Genomic DNA, 20,145 nt, shown 5'->3' on the forward strand with positions numbered 1-20,145 from the left:
CTCTGGAGCCTCAACAGCTGTTCTGGATGTCTAGAGATCATGCTGGACAGTTGGAGGTCTCTGGAACTTTGTCAAGCAATGTCTCTATGACTTGTCCTTATGTCTCTGACAGAAGGGGTTTGAAAAAAGTTAATGGGAGGGAGTAAGGATTGAATATAATCAAAATACATTGTATAAAGCATGGTGCACTGGTGCATGCCTTTAATACTGGCACTCTGAAAATGGTGGGAACTGAATCTCTGTGAGTTTTGACCACCCTGGCCTACACAGTGAGTCCCAAGCATCATTATGTGACATAATTATATTACTATGAAATTTGAGGGGTTTTACAATGTGAAAGAGACATTGTGTTGAAGTGGACAGTAAAGACATATCTCAGTGGAAATGCCTCAGTGACTGACTTGCCTATCTAACTAACAAGACAACTGTTAGGGAGATATTGCTTGATCTAATAATTCAAAGATAGCTCTGTGTTCCAAAGCTAGTCCAGTTTTCTTTTTGAGCCATTTTAGCATCTTTCCCATGCTTGTAACTGACCTTTTTCAGAGACCATGAGAGAGAGGCTCAAGCCATTCATGCCTTTTAAATGTCTTACAGATCCTTTCACATAAATAAATTTAAAAGCTAGACAAAAATTGTGGAATAAATTAAATGTTTCCATTTGCTACATTTTTCTAAGGTAACTACAGTTTACTGTAATTTGACCATTCACACTATAATTACAGGGTTTGTTCATGCATACAAATTCTCGTGTCCTTTCTCAAACATGCTGTCATCCAGCAGCAACACACAAAGTTGTGATAAAGAGCTATTTACTTTAATCCCTGCAGTAGATCATTTGAACATATAGATAGAATTATGGAGCGTGTGTTAGTTAGTGATACAGTTAGTACACTCAAGGCTGCCTCCTGCTTCTTTATATTCCATCCATCACAGGACTAACACATTGCTGTGGCAGTCAGCATTTGGGGTCAGCAGTCATAGTATGAGGGCCCACAGTATATGGAAATTCATATTCTTACCTGTACTTTTAGTAATACTTCCTTTGCTCTTAGTCATTTTTCCTTTTAGATTTTTACTACAGATATTAACAGCTTAATGTTTAACAATCTTAAATATTTCAGAAATAATAAATCGTATAAAAGGCTCAATTAGAGATGAACTCCACTTCTTCCTTCATGAATTTTGTAGTCCAAATGCTTATGGTGGAGAACTGTTGATAAGTGACCCCAAAGAAATACTCATACAAATTGAAGTTTTAAGATAATCAACCTCCATGTCACACGACTTTAATTAGATGAGTAGCATTCAGAAAAATATGGATACACTTAGCGTTATATTTAAAGACAAATGCATGTTTCAGTTCTCCCGGTCTTCAGGAGTTGGACTGGAACTATCTTTATCAGAAGCTTTTGGCAAGGCCATGCACCAGTGAACAGGGGGAGAGTTGCCCATGTCTCATCAAGCCTTCTCCTGTCTTCCATTCCCCTTCCACATCTGTCTCCCTGAGACATATGGGATGATTGGGTCTGATGGCCTTCAAAGTAAAAGATTAACCCTGAAATAAGACAAGGATGGAAACCAAGGCAAGAAGTCACATAAGCTTGAGTGTCTATGCCATTGCTTTTCTAAGTAAACTGTTATTTAATATCTACAGGGGGAGGAGGTCCCCCTCAGGACCAGTCATAGGGGAGGGGAGTAAGGGGGAAATGGGAGGGAGGGAAGAATGGGAGGATACAAGGGATGGGATAACCATTGAGAGGTAACAAGAATAAATTAATAAAAAAATATTAAAAAAAAAAAAGAAGGAGGAATGGGAGGAGACAAACAAGGGGATAACAATTGAGATGTAATCTGAATAAATTAATAAAAAAAGAGAGAGAGAATTCCAGTACATGAGCTGATCATTTATTGCAGGAATGGGGCACAGTTGGTAGGATAGAAATTGCTACATTTTGTATTTGGAGCTTATTTATTTTTACTATATTGTGCTCCAGTGACTTCCATTAAGGGCTTATTTTGGCCCTTGTAGGTTAATAGTTCTACTAGTAGTAATTATCCAGAGTACCATTCCTTTTTTAGTGGTCTGTTTAGCCTGGTGATATATTCCATAAGGATAATTTCTTTCTATTATATACTCTGATCATATTCATCAGCTATATCCTCATTCCTTACTCTCCCACTAACATCTATTCTCCTGTCTTCCCTAATTGTTTTATATCATTCATATACATACATACATACATACATACATACATACATACAGGTGCACAACTAAATATCCACAAATGAAATGATGGACTCATTTGTCTTTGTGAATCTGATTTATTTTGCTTACTGTAATGATGTCTTCTCACATACATATTTTAGCAAAAGATGATTTTGTTCTTCATTATGACTAAATAAGAATCTATGTTGAATATATAGCACATTTTCTTTATCATTCATCTCTTGGTGGGCATCGAGAATGATATCATAACCTAAATGTTTCAGAGCTTTGTGATAAGTAAGGCTATGTAATATCTCTGTGCCTTGTTGACTCAGATACCTATGGAAATACACCCAGGAGTGGTATAGCTACAGCATATGGTGGTTCTAATTTTAGTTTTTAACTCTATACTGATTTACATAGTCACTAGACCAGTTTTTGTTCCCTCAAGGAATTTATGAAAGTTTTCTTTGTCTCCAACCTCACCAGCATCTATTGTTTGTTTTCTTAATGATAGCGATTCTGATTTTAGTGAAATATAGTCTCAATTTATTTTTAATTTGCATCTGTTTTCCTTCCTCATTCCTGATTTCAGTGGAAATGTTTTAAGGCTTTCCCCTAGTTGTATAATGTTGATGTTGACTGTAGGTTTCCCATTTGTAGCTTCGTTTCTTGAGTGGTGTACTTATGTTCCTAGTCTCTTCGGAGCTTTTACCATGAAGCATGGCAGATTTGTTTACTGAATGTTGAGATAATCAAGATGCCTGGAATCTACTAATGTGATTCAGGATATCTTCATTCTGAGCTTAATCTTCATGTGTCTTAGGCTTATTTGTCTATGGTCATATCCCTCTCTTTTAAATTTGACACTTTATTGGTTTATGCGTTTTCCACATAAACCCTAAAGATCCTTTGAATCTCACTGGTGTCCATTGTTATGTCTACCTCTTCACTTCCAGTCCTATTGAGTCTTCTCTCATTGCCTTGTTGTTTAGTTTGCTTAAAATTTTTTCAATCTTAATTTCTTTTGTAAAAGCCACCACTTCATTGAGCCTACAGTCTATTGCTTTGTATCTATTTCATAAACTTGCTCCTGACCTTTTGTTGTTGTTGTTGTTGTTGTTGTTGTTGTTTTAGAGATTTATTTATTATTATGTATACATTTCTCTACCTGCATGCCAGAAGAGGGCACCATGTGGTTGTTGGGAATTGAACTCAAGACCTCTGGAAGAACAAACAGTCAGTGCTCTTAACCTCTGAGCCATCTCTCCAGCCCCACTCCCTGACCTTTTTTATTTTTGTATATTTATTATTGCTTCCTAAGATGCTAAAGTATATCATTATTTGTTTTAGATTTATCTTTTTAAAAATGTAAGCTTTGTAGTTATAAAATTACCCCTCAGAACAACTTTTGTTATATCACACAATTTCTAACATGTTGTGATTTTATTTTTCATTTAATTCTAGAATGTTTCATTTTCTCTCCATTTGTTTTTTTGTTTTGTTTGTTTGTTTTGTTTTGTTTAGTAACCCATGTATCATCCGGTAGTGTGTTGTTCAGGCTCCTCGATATGACCAATTGAGTGTAGTTTCGGCAATCAGTGCCTACCTCCATGATCTGCAGGGCTTTGAACTTGACCTGTCTCAGTCAGCAAGGGAATGAAGAAAGGAGGCACACATAACAAGAAGGTGGGCTTGGATGGACTGTGTGTTCTGATGAAGAGTCTCTACCACCCCAGACACTCGGGTTATTTATTATATACCACTGAGCAAAGCGGTGGTGAGCTGATTGAATACAGTTGTTCCAGGAGGCACTTCATTGCCCACAGCTGATGGAGAAGGAAGCCCTTTAGCTGATCTCCATAGGAGCTCTCTGTAAGGAGCCATCTCTGCAGTCATCAGGAGGTGGAGGCTGTGCTTGATACTTACTGTGCACCAGTATTATCTGAAGAGCAATCCTTAACATAGACCCTCAGACCAGAGGAAGGCTTTGCCGTTTATCTCCTTGTTTGCTGGTTGGTTTAGAATTTTCAACAAAAACGACTTTGAGTGGAATGAGATAGGAGCTCAGTATACTTTTGATTTTCATTTCCATAGTGACAAAAGATGCTCAGTACTTTTATATATGTCTGTTGTCCATTTGTGCTTCTTTGAGAGTTGTCTTTTCTGATGATTTTCTACCTTTGGTTGGATTATTTGATCTCATTATTTATTTTTTCTTTTACATTTTATATATGAATTCTCTCTTAAATGAATAACTGGGCAGGATTCTTTCCATTGTATATGCTGGCTTTTCTCTTTGTCACATGTTATCATTTTTTTTTTTTTTTTTTTTTTTATGTAGAGCTTTTGTGAACAGGAGCCAATCCCACATCAATTATTAGTTTAAATTCCTGAGCTATTAGAATCTTTATAGGAAGCCATTGCTTGTGTAAATACTTTGAAGTATTTCCCCTATGTTTATCGCCACAACTTTCAGAATATCTGGGCCTATTAAGCTCTTTAATCTAATTTAAATTGATTTTTATTGAGGGTGAGATATCAAGTTCTGCTCTTAATACTCTACATGTCACTACTCAGTTTTCCTACGACCAATTTGATGAAGTCACTGTATTTCTCAGATATGTTGTTGGCCTCTTTGGTGAAGAACAAAAAGAAAACCCAGATTTATTTTCTGGGTACTTAATCCCATTCAAGCTCTCTCTGTGTCTGCTTTGGAACAATGTGCTACTGTGTGCTTTGCCACAACTCTGTAGTGCACTTTGAAATAAGGTGCTTTGTACATCTAGTGGTGTTCCTTCTGCTCAACATTGCCTTGAAGAATCAGAGATATTTGTGTTTTGATATGAATTGGGGATTTTTTATTCTAGACTTGTGAAGAGTGTCATTGATGATTAGATAAGTGGTTCCTTTAAATTTGTGGGCTGCCTTTCTGTAGTATGGCTATTATAGCAACGTCATTGGTCCTGGTGCTAAATCATAGGAGGGCTTCAGGTTACTTTTGGGATTCTCACACTGTTAGATTTCTCATCAGGAGTGTGTGCATACATCTTCAAGTATGTGTGCACATGTGTGGGTGTAGAGTCCAAAGGTTAATGTCAGTTGTCACCTCAATCACTCTCTATCTAATTCCTTGAGATAGTGATTATCAATAATTCAGCTAGGCCCGGTGGCCAGAGCTTCATTTGTGGGTGGGTTTCTGGAGGCTTGAACTGAGAACATCTCGCTTGTGTGAGAAGCACATTACCAACTGATTTATAGCTCTCTGACCTTTCTACCACTTCTATATTCCTTCCTAGTCATCATCCTCTGTTTCTTAGCATGTCATGGTTTTCGTTGCCCTGATTTTTCTCTTTTGTGGACTCTTACAAAGAGAAATTATTTTCTGCAATCTTGCTAGCTTCCCTTACTGACTCCATTTATTCTGCTTTGTATTTCCTTAATCGGTCATTTATTAATGACTGTATAGGTTAGCTCTAATTTTTTCATTTATATATTTATTTGCTTATGTTTATATTTTGGTTTATATCAAGCCAAAAGAAACAAACAAGCCTGCAAGGAAGACTGTTATGGGCTTCCATACTTATGAATATCTGTTAGTCTTCCTGGACTAGGCTGGAGTTTGTTCATGAAAGAGCTGTACCAAGCATCTGTACCTTAACTAGTTTGTAAGATAGTGATAACAGTCTTGTAATCTGATTTTATATCTGTGTTAGCAACATAGAAATTTCACATATACTCAAATCACAACCAACAATTAACATTATAAAACTGTTATCTTCCCTGGATTAAATTCTGTGTCATTTCTCTTCAGTGTATATTTCCTCAATTTCTATTAAGATTGAGGGCTTTTAACAGTCTTAATAAATTAGATGTTCATCTTATGTAAATAACTTGCTTATAAGTTTCTCTTGCCCAGGTTCTTATGTATGTGTGTGTTTTTGTATGGATACCAACTTGAAATTGTTTCATTCATTTATTTGTGTAAGTTTGCATTGAGGGTATGTTATTTCTTTATTTATGGAAGACTTGTGTATGTGAATTGTTTCAGTCATTTATTTACCTAAGTTTGTAGTGAAAACACAATGTTACTTTCTTTAGAAAAGACTTCAGTATGCTATTAGGGAACATCACCAACTTTGTTAGTAGAACCTACTCTTCATTAAAGAAAAATATTCACTTCTCTCAGGTTAACACAAAATTAAACTATAATAAAATTCCAATTGTTTTCACCCAATATGATATGCTTTTCTATATTGTCTTGAGATATTTGTAATATGTACAAACAGATGATGTTTGCCTATTTTTAATTTATTAATTTTTGGTATTCAAAATAATAGGTTCCATTATTATACTTTCAAACACATTCCATTGTACTTTTCTCTTTTAGTTAGTATTTATTGTCATCTCTTGTTCCATTCTCTCTTACTGGCTCTTCTGCTCCCCACAAATTGTTCTTTTATGTGATATTTGCCCAATTTTTGATGATTTATAATGCTTGTTGCTTTTTTTGTTGTGCTGGATGTCTTACTTTTTTTTTTTTTTTTTTTTTTTGGTGTCCTGTTGCTTCACTGTGGTATGTTGAGAAATGATTTATATTTTTCTGCTTGAAACTCTTTGTGATTTACCCAGAATATACTTCCTTTATAAAATGTGCACTAACACACTGTCCCATTGAATCCTGCTTCTCTCACTTCTGGAGATGATTTTGACACATGTGGTAGTTTGTTGCAAAATTCTCTCAGTGTAGCTGCTGGCTCACTCTCTACCTCCCTTCTCAAGGTTCTCTTCAGCAGGAAGATCTCCATTAGAGCACTCATATTCAGGAGTTCTCTTTATCAGAGGATCTTTATCAAGCTCTTTCTGAAAGCATGCTTAAACCGTTGCTCTTCTGCCAATTTAATGTGTCTAAAGTCTCAAGAGAGCTGCACCCACTCTATCTCGGGGGGCGGGGTTGCACTTCCCGAGGAAGATCTAACATGCAATTGATATCAGGAAGGCAAGGTTTGTTGTTGTTGTTGTGGTTTGGTTGGTTGGTTTGGTTTGGTTATTTCCAGACAGGGTTTCTCTGTGTAGCCCTGGCTCTCCAGACTCACTTTGTAGACCAGGCTGGCCTTGAACTCACAGTGATCCACCTGCCTCTGCCTCCCAAGTGCTGGGATTAAAGGTGTGCACCACCACCTCCTGGCTGGAAGGCAAGGTTTTACTGTTTCTAGTCTAAGATCTCTAAGACTGCATTGATGCCGGGCGGTTCCACTGGATTCCTTCCTCCTTAAGAGCAGTGTTGGTTTCTGCATTTTACTATCTGCACTACCAGACATACAGGAGATGAGAATGTAGAGATAGAGAGCAGCCAAGAATTATCAAATCTTCAAGCCTGAGTCAGTAATTTTCCCCAGCTTATGTTTTCATAATAGATGAGGTTTTTTTCTTTGCTGTGGGAATGTAACAGACTAAAGGGCTAGGGCTAGTTACCCCATCAGGGGAAAGGGAACCCAAGCCCAGTGAACCAAGATGGTTTCCTCACCTCTTGCATCTACTATCCATCTCATAACTGCAATTTCTTTATATGTGACTAAGGACTAGAAAACCTGTCAGTAACTATATGGTCTTTTATGACTATGTTTCTTCTATAATATTCATTTAGGATAATTGAGCAAATTCTGAAATCATGTCACATATAATAATCAGGGATAAAAATGCTTTAGCTCACATTTGAGGTAAAGAAACAATCCTCAAGGCATTTATTAACTAATTATTTTCTGAGCCCCACAAGTGCTATCACAACTTACAATACTATAGGGGAAAACAATCACATTCCCCTTTGTCATTGAAAAATGGCAAATTCTACATGAAAATAATATTTCAGTGTTCATGTTGCTACTCAATATGTAATTCAAAATTATGTGAATCCTTTGAATAAAAACATAAAATTCTTTGGAGCTATTTTTTAAAAATCACTTGACACTGGGTGGTGGTGGCACACGCCTTTAATCCCAGTACTTGGGAGACAGAGGCAGGTGAATCGCTGTGAGTTCAAGGCTAGCCTAGTCTACAAAGTGAGTCCAAGGCAGCCTAGATTAACACAGAGAAACCATGTCTCAAAAAAATAAAAACAATATATTCACTTGACATAGAGTTGTGGGAGGAGTGGAAACTTTTGCATGAAGAGTGATTCCTGAACTAAATTTTTTAAATATTTGTGGGCATTGATTTGACCAAGTAGGGGTGGCATTTCATGAAAAAAAAAAAAAATGTTACTGTGTACAAATGTTCTGTGACAAAAAGTAAATGGGAATTGTGAGAGTTTAAAAGAAGGCTTAAAATACTTGATTAAAGAAAATAAAAATGGAAAATATTTGGAGTTAAAGGACTAGAGCGCTTTTTAGACTTACCAGTGCAGTTCTAGGCCAGGACTTTTTTAATTAAGCCAAAACTTTGTATTCTACAAAGTTCAAGGCCAGCCTAGTCTACTGAGGAAATCCAGGACAACCAAGGCTCCATCTTGAAGAACCAAAACCAAAACAAAGCCCAAACAAACCGAAGCAAAACAAAAGAAAAACCACACACACCACCAACAACAGAAACAAAATTCATACTCAAGAGCTGCATAATGGAGTAAAAAAACATCAAATCACAGAAAGCACAAAATATTTTACATAAACTAATGATTTTATGCTGGGCCTCATTTAGCTGTCCTCAACATATTATGGGGAGTGTCTTCTCTCTTATATGGGTTTTTATTGCTGGGAAGAGACACCACGCTGAAGCAACTCTAATAAAGAAATAATTAATTGGAGCTGGCTTACAGTTCAGAGGTATAGTCCGTCATCATCATGGTGAGGTGCATGGCAGCACATTGGCCCATATGATGCTGGAGAGGAAGCTGAGAGTAAGTGCAGGCAGACAGCAGGATGTGTGTGTGTGTGTGTGTGTGAGAGAGAGAGAGAGAGAGAGAGAGAGAGAGAGAGAGAGAGAGAGAGAGAGAGAGAGAGAGAAAGGAGACAGACAGACAGAGAAGAGGACAGGAGAGAAACAGAGACAGAGAGACAGACAGAGACAGAGACAAACAGACAAACAGACACTGGGTGTGGTTTGTTCATCTGAGACTTCAAAGCCCACACTTAGTGACACACTTCTTCCAATGGAGGCACCCCTACTCCCAAGGCCACAGGTCAAAGAGATGGATCTTTGAGTGCCATTTTAATTTAAACCACGTCAGGGGCCAACAAAGGACAGTCATATAATTAAAAGTGTAGCCATTATCCAAATTGTTCAGCTTATTTTTCAGCAAGGAAGTGATACTATTTAACTTTCTAAATGTTAAGCAGATGTGAAGTTTCACATATTTGGTATTAAATATTGGTCATAATTTTGCATTTGAATTCGGCCTCTGGGGGTGATAGAAGAGCCAATAAATAAATAAATAAATAACCTATTAGGTTCTTCGCTTATGATATTATGATACCAAACAGTACTCTGTGTGATGATCACCATTTCAAAGCTGCTTTGTGTGCATTTTACTTCCGGTTGCTCCTCAACACAATTACCTTGTCCTTTCCACCAGGTGGTTGACCAGATTGATACCCTGACATCTGACCTGCAGCTGGAGGATGAGATGACTGACAGCTCCAAAACAGACACTCTGAACAGTAGCTCCAGCGGCACAACAGCTTCCAGCATAGAGAAGATCAAAGTACAGGCCAATGCCCCGCTCATTAAACCTCCCGCACATCCGTCTGCTATCCTCACGGTCCTAAGAAAGCCAAACCCTCCACCACCTCCTCCCAGGTTGACACCTGTGAGGTGTGAAGAGCCTCCAAGAGTGGTGCCGACTGTCAATCCTGTAAAGACCAATGGCACCCTGCTACGGAACGGAGGCTTACCAGGTAGACCAAACAAAATTCCAAACGGAGACCTCTGCTGCATACCCAATAGTAACTTGGACAAGGCTCCGTTGCAGTCTCTAATGCACAGACCCGAAAAGGACAGGAGTCCCCAGGCAGGGCCTCGGGAAAGAGTAAGGTTCAGCGAAAAAGTGCAATACCACGGCTACTGTCCTGACTGTGAGACCCGGTATAACATAAAGAATAGGGAGGTCCATTTGCACAGTGAACCAGTGCATCCACCTGGAAAGATTCCTCACCAAGGCCCTCCGCTCCCTCCTCCACCTCATCTCCCCACTTTCCCATTAGAAAATGGAGGACTGGGAATAAGCCACAGTAACAGCTTCCCGCCTCCCACACCTGCGACTGTGCCTCCTCCCACTGCACCAAAACCCCAGAAGACCATCCTGAGGAAGTCCACCACTACCACAGTGTGATGTCTGCCATTTAAGAAAACTTTTTTGTTTGTTTTTAATTTTCTATATGATAAACATAAAAATCCTAAGTAATGAGCACTTTCTACTCAAGCAATAAAAAGCCCAAATATATTAATCTGCATTCAACAAAATGGCATAAAAATCGCCTGGTAAGTATGCAGAGTGATGCTTCTGTCCTGGATGTACATTGTTTTACATGTTACATCATCAGAAACTGCAGAATAATGAGAAAGTCTGAATGCATTTTATTTTTTGCGATTGACCTATATAAAACTGTGACCTTCAGATCCCAAGTATTTTGATTTATTATAAGAAAGGAGATATCAAGTATTTTGATTTGTTGATAAAGCCAGGGCAGTTCATTTCATTCATGCCTAATTCATCTATGCATTGATGATGTCATAATCCTCCCTTTGATCTAATGCTTTTTAATAAGAATTTTAATACTGAAGGACTATTTTATTATTTTTCTAAAGATGTTTGTCAATAGTTTTGCATCATGAAATGCTGAGGACAATACCAAAAAAAGTTTATTTTCTATACTATACAATTATGAATCATGTGTTCAACTATATGTGTAATAAAATATTTTGAGCTTTGGAAGTATGTCAATAAACAATAGTAAATAATGAGAAGCCTATTGTTCCTGAGGATTGAAAGGGAGTAGAGATTACTTTAACTCCAGGTTAACACTCACTGAAATGGGAAGCAAGTCCTAGAGTTTGAACCAGATGACACTGATTGGATATCACATTTTCTAGATTAATATCATGTCCCATGTGGTAAGTACATTCTTCCAGCAGTTTTAAATTATACAACTCCAGTATGGTACTTCTAGAACCAACTGTTGAAAGCCTTGGATGTTGTCCATCCTTCTCACAGGACACATTGTAGACAAGTTAATTGAAAGGTTGAAGTTTTTGTCTTTCTATCTACCAGAGCAATCTCAAATTTCACAAAAGAACGCACATCCGTAGGACGGAAGGTGGAGGTGTCCAGGAATGGCCTTTCCCTTTTTCTCTTCAGAGTTGAGAGATGTCAGGGGTTTTGCTATTTTTTCCTTTTCTTTTCATATCCCATATAAGAATCTTTTCTCTCTACCATCAAATTCAAGTCTTTCCCCTGAGCAATACTTGCCAAGTTAAAACTTACCAACTCATGAATCAAGCAGTTATCCATTGCACTGATTGGGACGGATGTAATGGTTGGCCTTGGAGCTGAAAATGATTTATCTCTCCTAAAATCATTGTGATATAAAGTGCCTGGGGGGAGAGTTTTTTAGGAGATAACAGTGGAGGGCCATGAGTTGGTGGGAATTGGTATATTGTATGATCTGAAAAGTGCAGTGACCTTTTCAAATATTAACCTTTTAATGTAAAAACTTTAATGTTTGCTGCTGCACGAGGTAGTCTCATGATTTAGAATGCCCTTTTAAAGAGCTCTCTATTGAAATACAACAATGAATTTTGGGAAGATTACACCAAGAACATAGCATATGCTATTTAAAATGAATGATGGAATGAACAAAATAGATGAATAACGGAGAATGTCCTGTTAAAATTTTATTCGTTGTGCAAACTTATCTTTTTGTGTTGTACATGAGGGTAATGTAAGCTTACTGATCTAATATTTTGGAAAGATATAAACCAATAATGAAGAAAGACAATGATCTGGTATTTATTAACTGTATGATCAGTGTATTTAAGAGATACCACCCAGGAAAATAAATGATTGATCCGTTGAATACCAAAATAATGTGTTCTTAACTTTTTACTCAAATGCATTGTCTTGAAACAAAAATTACCATAGTAAAATAACATTTTTAGATTTAGTATATTAGTGCCTTCCTTCACTTCAACCTGTGTTAAAACACTGGATTTTATTTTCTTTCATTAGTCCATCTTTCTTTTATAGACATATACTAAGATCTAACAATTATTATATGGATTCAGATTTTGAGGCATACCAATGTCTAAGAATTGCATTGTATCTCAAGGTATCACAAATAATTCACATAATAGATAAATTTTATAGTAAAACAAATTGAATGAACAGAGTCACTGAAATTGCTTGAATAAGAATGTTGGCTTCTATGCCAAGCAAACAAACACAAAAACCAAAAAACCTTAGAAATCCATTTCTCTTCTTCAAAATATAGACAAAGTTTCCCCATCATTGTCTGTTTAATTTGTGACTACATTTGTTTCTAAATCAGAATATTTATAACTAAATAACTAGAAAGTCAAGTCAAATTTCAACTAAAAGTTTCATGGTCCTTGAAATATATATATATATATATATATATATATATATATATATATATATATAATAAGATTTATATAAATTATGTTTTAATCAATATAAAAAGAAGAGTATGATAATGTGAAGACTGTGTATTTCAAATATGGGTTATTTCAATTTTCTTAAACACAAAATATACTGTACCAATGATATCTGCAGAATTTAATAATTTTGCTACATTTACTGGAACTTATGCTTTGAACCTATGGAAACCTATAAAAAGTGTAATGAAATTAAGATAGAATATCATAATATTTTCCTGGAAACATATAGTTAATATGTCACCTGTGGCAGAACAGATTTTATAACCAGCCAACATTGCTTGCAAGACTGAAAGATTGAAGTAGACTCACAGCTCATTATGGATCAGATCATTAGGAAAGACAACATACCATTCCACATATAGGAAACATATATACCATTCCACATATAGGAAACATAGTATGTCCTTCCTCTTTCTAAAAGAAGCATTTACACAGATGGAAAAGCTTTCCTTATTTTCTTCAAAACAGCTACTTGTTAGGATATGCATTTGGGAGCTTTGTTTACAATAGAGGAAAATTCTTTTAACCTCCCAATGTTTGTAACAGTACAGGATTCATTCTGCTATTTTTCAACTATTCTGAACCTAAGAATAATTAGGTTTTTAAAATATTTTTAGAAAAAATACAAAGATAAACAAAACCATAAAACTTTCCCCTCTCCAATTTGTTATCGTATTTATATGTTTGCTCATTAACTTACTAATGTGCTGGTAAGAAATTAACTTCTTAGCAGCAGAGGTGGTTTAACTGACCTAATAAAACACATAGATTTGAAACATAATATTCACTTCATTGCTGTTGTTCAAAGAATAAAGGAAGAAGACCAATTTTTTATGGCACCAGCCATGACCTACGGTAGAGGTTCTTATCAAATAGGTCACACACCTCTGGTGATCCCCTATCAAATATCCTACATATCAGATATTTGCATTAAAATTCATAATAGTAATTTAAATTATGAAGTTTCACCAAAATAATTTTATGGTTTGGGGGGCACCATAGCATGAGGGCCACAGTGTTAGGAAGGCTGAGAGCTACTTTCCTTTGAGGAGTATGAAGCTATTCAAAGCCTTATATCTGTATAATTGAGTTAAGACTCTTTTTTTGATGTGCATTCTGTGAACAAATTCTGAGTATTTAGTTGCATGCAGTCAAACAGGAGTCATTTCTTGCCCATACATATTTCTGCAGACTATATGTGCCTGAGACTCATAATGATCCTGAAACTTCTGGGTTTTTTCCTTATTCTTTCATAATAACATATTTTCCCGTAATTGCACTACAATTTAATTTGCTAAAATACTGATGGTTTCTAAGTGAGGAAATGATTTATGATCAATGGAGTTTTTAAAAAGTTGTATCACATAATTAGGTAAAGTGCTTGGGCTATGACAATTACCAGGCATTATCATAAAATCATATGGCATTCCCGGGGTCAATGTGTAGCTGTGGCACTACAATTAAGTATTCAGAGTAAACATTGCAGAGTTTTAGAGTCATTCAACTTGCATGATTCTGAACTAATGATAGGCAATTGTTAAGGCACATGGCAGTGTTGAGGCACACACAGCAGTTAGCTTCACCCTCCTGAAGCTGTGATTATGTGGGTGGCGCTCCATTTGAGGCACTTCAGTTTATCTTTTCTGTCTCTTCTGGGGGGAGTGTTTTTCTCTGGGCATTTTTATGTTGGCTCTTCAAGCGTTTTCATCTTCAAACAACATCATTTAATTGTTTTCTTCACAGGCTTCAGCACTGCACAACTTTTCTTTATTCTTAGAACTTATTTTGATGTTTGAAAAGGGCTACCTAATGGTGTTTTGACATTCTTAATGTGTTTGATCTTTACAGGATATAAAAAAGGATTTCAGACAGTTTAGCCACCAGTTAAATGGAATGAGTCCCTGAATATTGCAAGCTTCCTTTTCTCATTTATAATGACACAGTGTCACCTCCCAGTTCTTCCTTTAAGTTCAGACACTATTGTTATGATTCTTTCTTCTAAGAATACTGATTCTACAGTATTCAAGCTGTTGACCCTAGGTGAGGCACTTTATTCTTTAGTGTTTCCTTTGTGAATTTCATCTACTTAACTTTGACCCTGAAAACTAAAATAACACTGGCTCACAATGGAACCTTTAAGGAACCAGTGTGATAGAACCTCTAATGAGAGTTATAAGACAATAGATATAATGTTTTACAATCATAAATCATAATTGTTAATTCTTATAACATCAAAGTGGAGTGGACCAAATAAATAAAATGTGTGTGTGTGTGTGTGTGTGTGTGTGTGTGTGTGTGTGTAGAGTGAGTACCAGTTCTTGAAAGCAAGAGTGATACCAAACACTCTAAGGGACTTATTTACTGCTGAATGCTCTTCAAGAAATATTTTGTACATATTTTTTCATTCATCATATCATGTTGTCTGTATAACATCTTGATACCTTAGACATTGTCATTATTTAATTTTATATATAGGTAAACGATGATGCTAGAAATCTGGTATGTAAGATGTTAGAGTTCTTTTTGGTCAAATGATAAAATTGTAAGGCAGATGCACTTTCCCACAGCCCACATTCACTCCCACAGCATTGGTTATGCATTGCTCATAGATAATCTGTTGAAACCAAATTCATTACTTCCTAAAACTTGTTTAGAGAATTGTTGATAAAATACACTGAGAAAAATAGTGTATTTCTGAATTAGCTAAGAGTGTCTAAGTTTCCATTCCACTATAGAGCAAATAACACTAGTACAGTAGCTCTCAAGCTATGAGTCACAAACTTTTTAGGGTTCAAACCACCATTTCACAGTGGTCATTTATCTAATACCCTGAATATCAGATACTTACATTATGATTCATAGCAGTAGCTAAATTATAGTTATGAAGTAGCAACAAAGGAATTGTATGGTTGGCGGGGGAAGGGGGATGGCCACCATAACATGAGGAACTGAAGTAAAGGGGCTCAGCATGAGGAAGGCTGAGAACAACTGCTCATGTGTCTATGCCAACAGCCGCCATATAGAAAATAGGCTATGAAGATCCAAGTTTCATCTTCTAGGGTAGCGACAGCCAAAGAAGGCTGAACTGAAGACACAATATATCGCTAGTAACACTGGTCGTGTGAACCCATCATGGCGACCACTATTTCCAAGGAATGATGTGTTTGTAATATGCATAAACTGATCACTTTATAGACAGTCATAGATTCCTGTCTTTTTTATGTTTTGTACTATTGCTTTAATTTCAGCACAATTTTGGTGTTTTGTTGTTTTAATAATGGGTGAAGTCAAAAATTATATGTACCTGACAACAGCCATGTTAAAAACTCAGTAAGGGAAAATTACGTGTGTGTGTGTGTGTTAGTGTGTGTGTGTGTGTGTGTGTGTGTGCGTGTGTGTGTGTGTGTGCGTGTGTGTGTGTGTGCGTGTGTGTGTATGTGTGTGTGTGTGTGTGTGTGTGTGTGTGTGTGTGATATTTATATTTTATTTTAGTCTCAAAATACACTATTATTCTGTCTGAGGCTATTCAACAACCTGGCAATTTTTTAAGTAAACTGTTCAGAATTGCTTTACTAAATTTTGCTTTTACAAACCCCCTTTGAAAGACTGTTAGTGTTTTATCCCCAAGACCTAGAATTTACTCGATAGCCTAGGCTGACCCTAAACTTGCATCAGTCCTCCTGCTTGAACCTCCTGAGTGCTGGGATAATGCCAGTCAGCTTTAAAATTTATAAATAATGAATTGTTCAGTTCATTATGTCAACACACACACACAAACAACTTTACTCTGAAAGATGCATAACCTTATTTGACCACGTTAGTACTAATGAATATAAAATAGTTAGAAAGGCGTGCAACCTTACTCCAGAAATATATGTTACTGGTCATATAAATTGTGACATGTGTATATTTAATGTGATTCAGAATGAAAATATATTATTATAAAACATGAATTTGAAAACAGAATTCTAGATTTTAATCACATTTTTTTCCCTCAAAACCTAAGAGCATGCTGTATCAAATGATTTGACCAGATCTGAGGCTTGCTTTGAAATGAAGGCAGGAAAGGCTGGGGATATTGCTCATTGGTGTGTGCTCGTCATACCAGAAGCCATGGTTCAATCCTCAGTAATAAACACCTGGGAAAATGCATAAATAAACAACGAAAATAATGGTCCTACTTTGTATTCTTAGCCTGACTGTACTCATCTAATTGTGTTTTATAAAGCAAAAGAATGGTGGCAGCAGAAGGAAACTATAATTGCATCAACACATGCTAAGGTATAAGCTTCAGTAATTTCATCGACATTGTTGCTGAAATGAAAAATGCATGAAGCAGCTTCAAGGTTCAGCAAGGCCTGAAACTTCAGGGCTGTTGAACACACAGAATCACCAAATTACTCACTCTCTCTCTCTCTCTCTCTCTCTCTCTCTCTCTCTCTCTCTCTCTCTCTCTCTTTCCCTCTCTACCTCCCTCCATCCCCCTCTCTCTCCCACTCTCTCTCTCTCCATCTCTCCCACCCTTTCTAACGAAGAAGTTTTGAAAGAAGTGCAACCTGGGACTTAAACATGCTAAAAAGGGTTCTAACCCAGATTGACACCCCTGTTCATTCCAAGCTTTAATAGCGTCCTGTAGATTAGAGCTGTTTAGACTATGGATGGCATCATAGCTAATTGATATCTACACTGCAGTTTTTCAGACAGTATGGAATGAAAGCCTCTGTGCTGATAGAAATGGTATGCACATGCCACTCAGCTCAGACACGTCTTCCATGTTGCTTGCTCAGCTCCCATTCTTTTCCAGCTTATGTTTTTCTTGTAGTCACAGCACTGTAATGATACTTACTGTCTTGCTTTGCCCATTCCTCCTCAACATCTTAGCACTGCATTTACTCCTTCTGTTATATATTTCCATACACTTTATTTCTTAGGATATAAATACTTAAAAAGCATTCATCCTCCACTACTACTTTATGCCTTAACAAATTTCTTTGTAGTCATCATCTGAATGCGCCATCTGCTAACGTGTTTACATTAGGCCCTAATTATTTAATGTGTATAAAAAGCACTTTAGCAGTAATAAAACAGCAAATAAATACAAACTGTTGTCATTAATCTGTGATTCCTGTCAAGTAACTCATGTTCTGTTCTAATCTGGTAGATTTATTTGTATTTACTAAATAAATGCTAGTGACATTTTTAATCATCTTATTTACATGTGATTACTTTACTGGAATACTCTTCTAGTTGTCACTATTACTGAGTAACCCCAATTATTTCCTATCAACATTGACAGATCACATGAAGAAGTCTAACTTTTAGCTTATTACACATTGTGAATTAACAAGTCAGAGAATGAATGTGATAGAAATCAGGAAAATTCAACAATAACATAAACTGTAACTGGTATAAAAAGAGTGTCTTAGGTTTAATTGCTTATGATAATATGCAATATAAACATGTGTAGAACCATTTGGCATAGAACTTTCAGAGTAACCAAAGTCTAATGCCATACACCCTCTATGCATCTTCTAAAAATATTTGTTCAAATAAGAGGTGGAACCACCGAATGATTGTCTAAAAGAAACAATCTATGCTTGTGTTAAAGGCATATATATAAATATATGACATGATATAAAATATTCATTTTGTCAAATTTGCTAATAAATGTGAATGAAGATTTCAGTGGCATACCTTTCACAATGAGTGGGACCTGTGCCAAAATAGGTCATAACGTGACCTCATACAATGATCATCTAATAGACTTATTTTCTCTTAATTCAAATCACCATTCATGAAAAAATATGGAGTATTTTCAACTTCAGTTTATGTTGCCTTTTTAAAACTTCCGAGTTTTTTCACATGATGACACTATTTGGCTTAACATCTAAAATACACAAAAAGAAGTCCTTTTGTGGGCTGGTGTAATGAATCATGACTATAGACAAGGCTGGCCTCCAGCTTGCAGTGTTCTAGCCTCTGCCTCCAGAGTGCTAGGATAGCAGGCATACCCCACCCACCATGCCTGTCCTAGAAGGTCTATAGTTTTAGCACAGTGCTTTTTATGATCTCTCAGTAATTCATCTGATCATCCCCATTTCACATTTCAGATGCGCTGGCCTCTTCATTTCTTCCCACAATTGCAAGTCACCTAAATTCTTGTTGAGTTTTACCATGTAAACTCACCATAGAACTAATGCACAGAGATGACTCCCATTTCAGTCCTTTCCCTCCAGATCATTAACTTTGCCACCTGCCTGGTAACTGATCTCTTGTCCATGTGTCTCTGCTCTATTCTTTCAACCCCTGAAAAAGAAAAATTTCTTTCATCATTTAATCATAATACGGAAATGCTTATGGTTTAGAATTATCTGCTCTTTAAAATCCTTCACTCAGTTTCCCAGTTCTAACAACTTTTCCAGGCTAACTTTTCCTTAGTTTGAGAATTTCACATAGGCATAGAATGTGCTTTGATAAAGTCTATACAGTATTCTCTCATTTTCTATTTCTTTTCTGTCTCCCCTTCTTTGTGCTCTTAAACACCAAAACAAAACAAAACTTCACTGAGTGGGTGAAGGGTAGTCTATTGCATTGCAGCCAGCCTCTTAGTGGACACATCCTTAAAAATAGTTGATTCTCACTGTCCCAGCTGCCATCCATTATCAATGGCTCCTAAGCTCAGGTTTTGACTTCCTGTCCATCTCTGTGCTGCATGTTGGGTTTTATTTTGTGCTTGACTTATGTATGCCTTGTACTTGTTATCGCAACTTCTGTGAGTTAATATGTGCAACTTCACATATCCAGAAAATACTGTGGGCTGCATTCAACCACTGCCTCTTGTTCTGATAATATTCCCACGCCCTCTTCCATATTGATCCTGGAGCTTTGAGGAAAGTGGTCCTATCCGGATGTCCCTTCAGGTCTGAACTCTCTGTTATGTCTTCCTCTCTTTATGTTGACCAGTTGTGGGTTCTCTAATCACTAAGTTCTGCAAAAGGAAGCCTGTGTGTTGATTGTGAGGAGATACATTTATATACAGGTATAAATAATGGTAAGTTGTCAAGAGTTGGTTTAATCCTATGTCCACTCAGTAAAATCATAGTATTAGGCTTTTCACTGAGGCTTATGCCTAACTAGCCATAAGTTCTTGGCCCTGATCACAGTGCCATGGATGAGTTCCATCTTGTGTAGAAGGTCTTAAATCTAATCCAAAAGTGGTTATTTTTTTCCCATAACATTCACACCACTGTTGAACCAATGGATATATC

At 36.6% G+C, this 20,145-nt stretch overlaps 1 protein-coding gene across 3 annotated transcripts in view; it reads left to right on the forward strand.

Moving 5' to 3' along the window:
• Prr16 (proline rich 16) overlaps positions 1 to 20,145 on the forward strand; it is a 280,715-nt gene that overhangs the window by 160,243 nt on the left and 100,327 nt on the right. For 2 of the 3 annotated variants that reach the window (XM_051163110.1, XM_051163111.1), the window contains one exon: positions 9,777 to 11,490. In XM_051163110.1, coding sequence (XP_051019067.1) covers positions 9,777 to 10,532 — 756 coding nt within the window. In that variant the 3' untranslated portion in view covers positions 10,533 to 11,490. Of the gene's footprint in view, positions 1 to 9,776; positions 11,491 to 20,145 lie in introns of those variants that run through there. The other variant, XR_007832454.1, reaches the window with a different exon arrangement.

The sequence above is a fragment of the Acomys russatus genome, chromosome 20, assembly GCF_903995435.1.
Source record: "Acomys russatus chromosome 20, mAcoRus1.1, whole genome shotgun sequence".
Taxonomy (NCBI): Eukaryota; Metazoa; Chordata; class Mammalia; order Rodentia; family Muridae; genus Acomys; species Acomys russatus.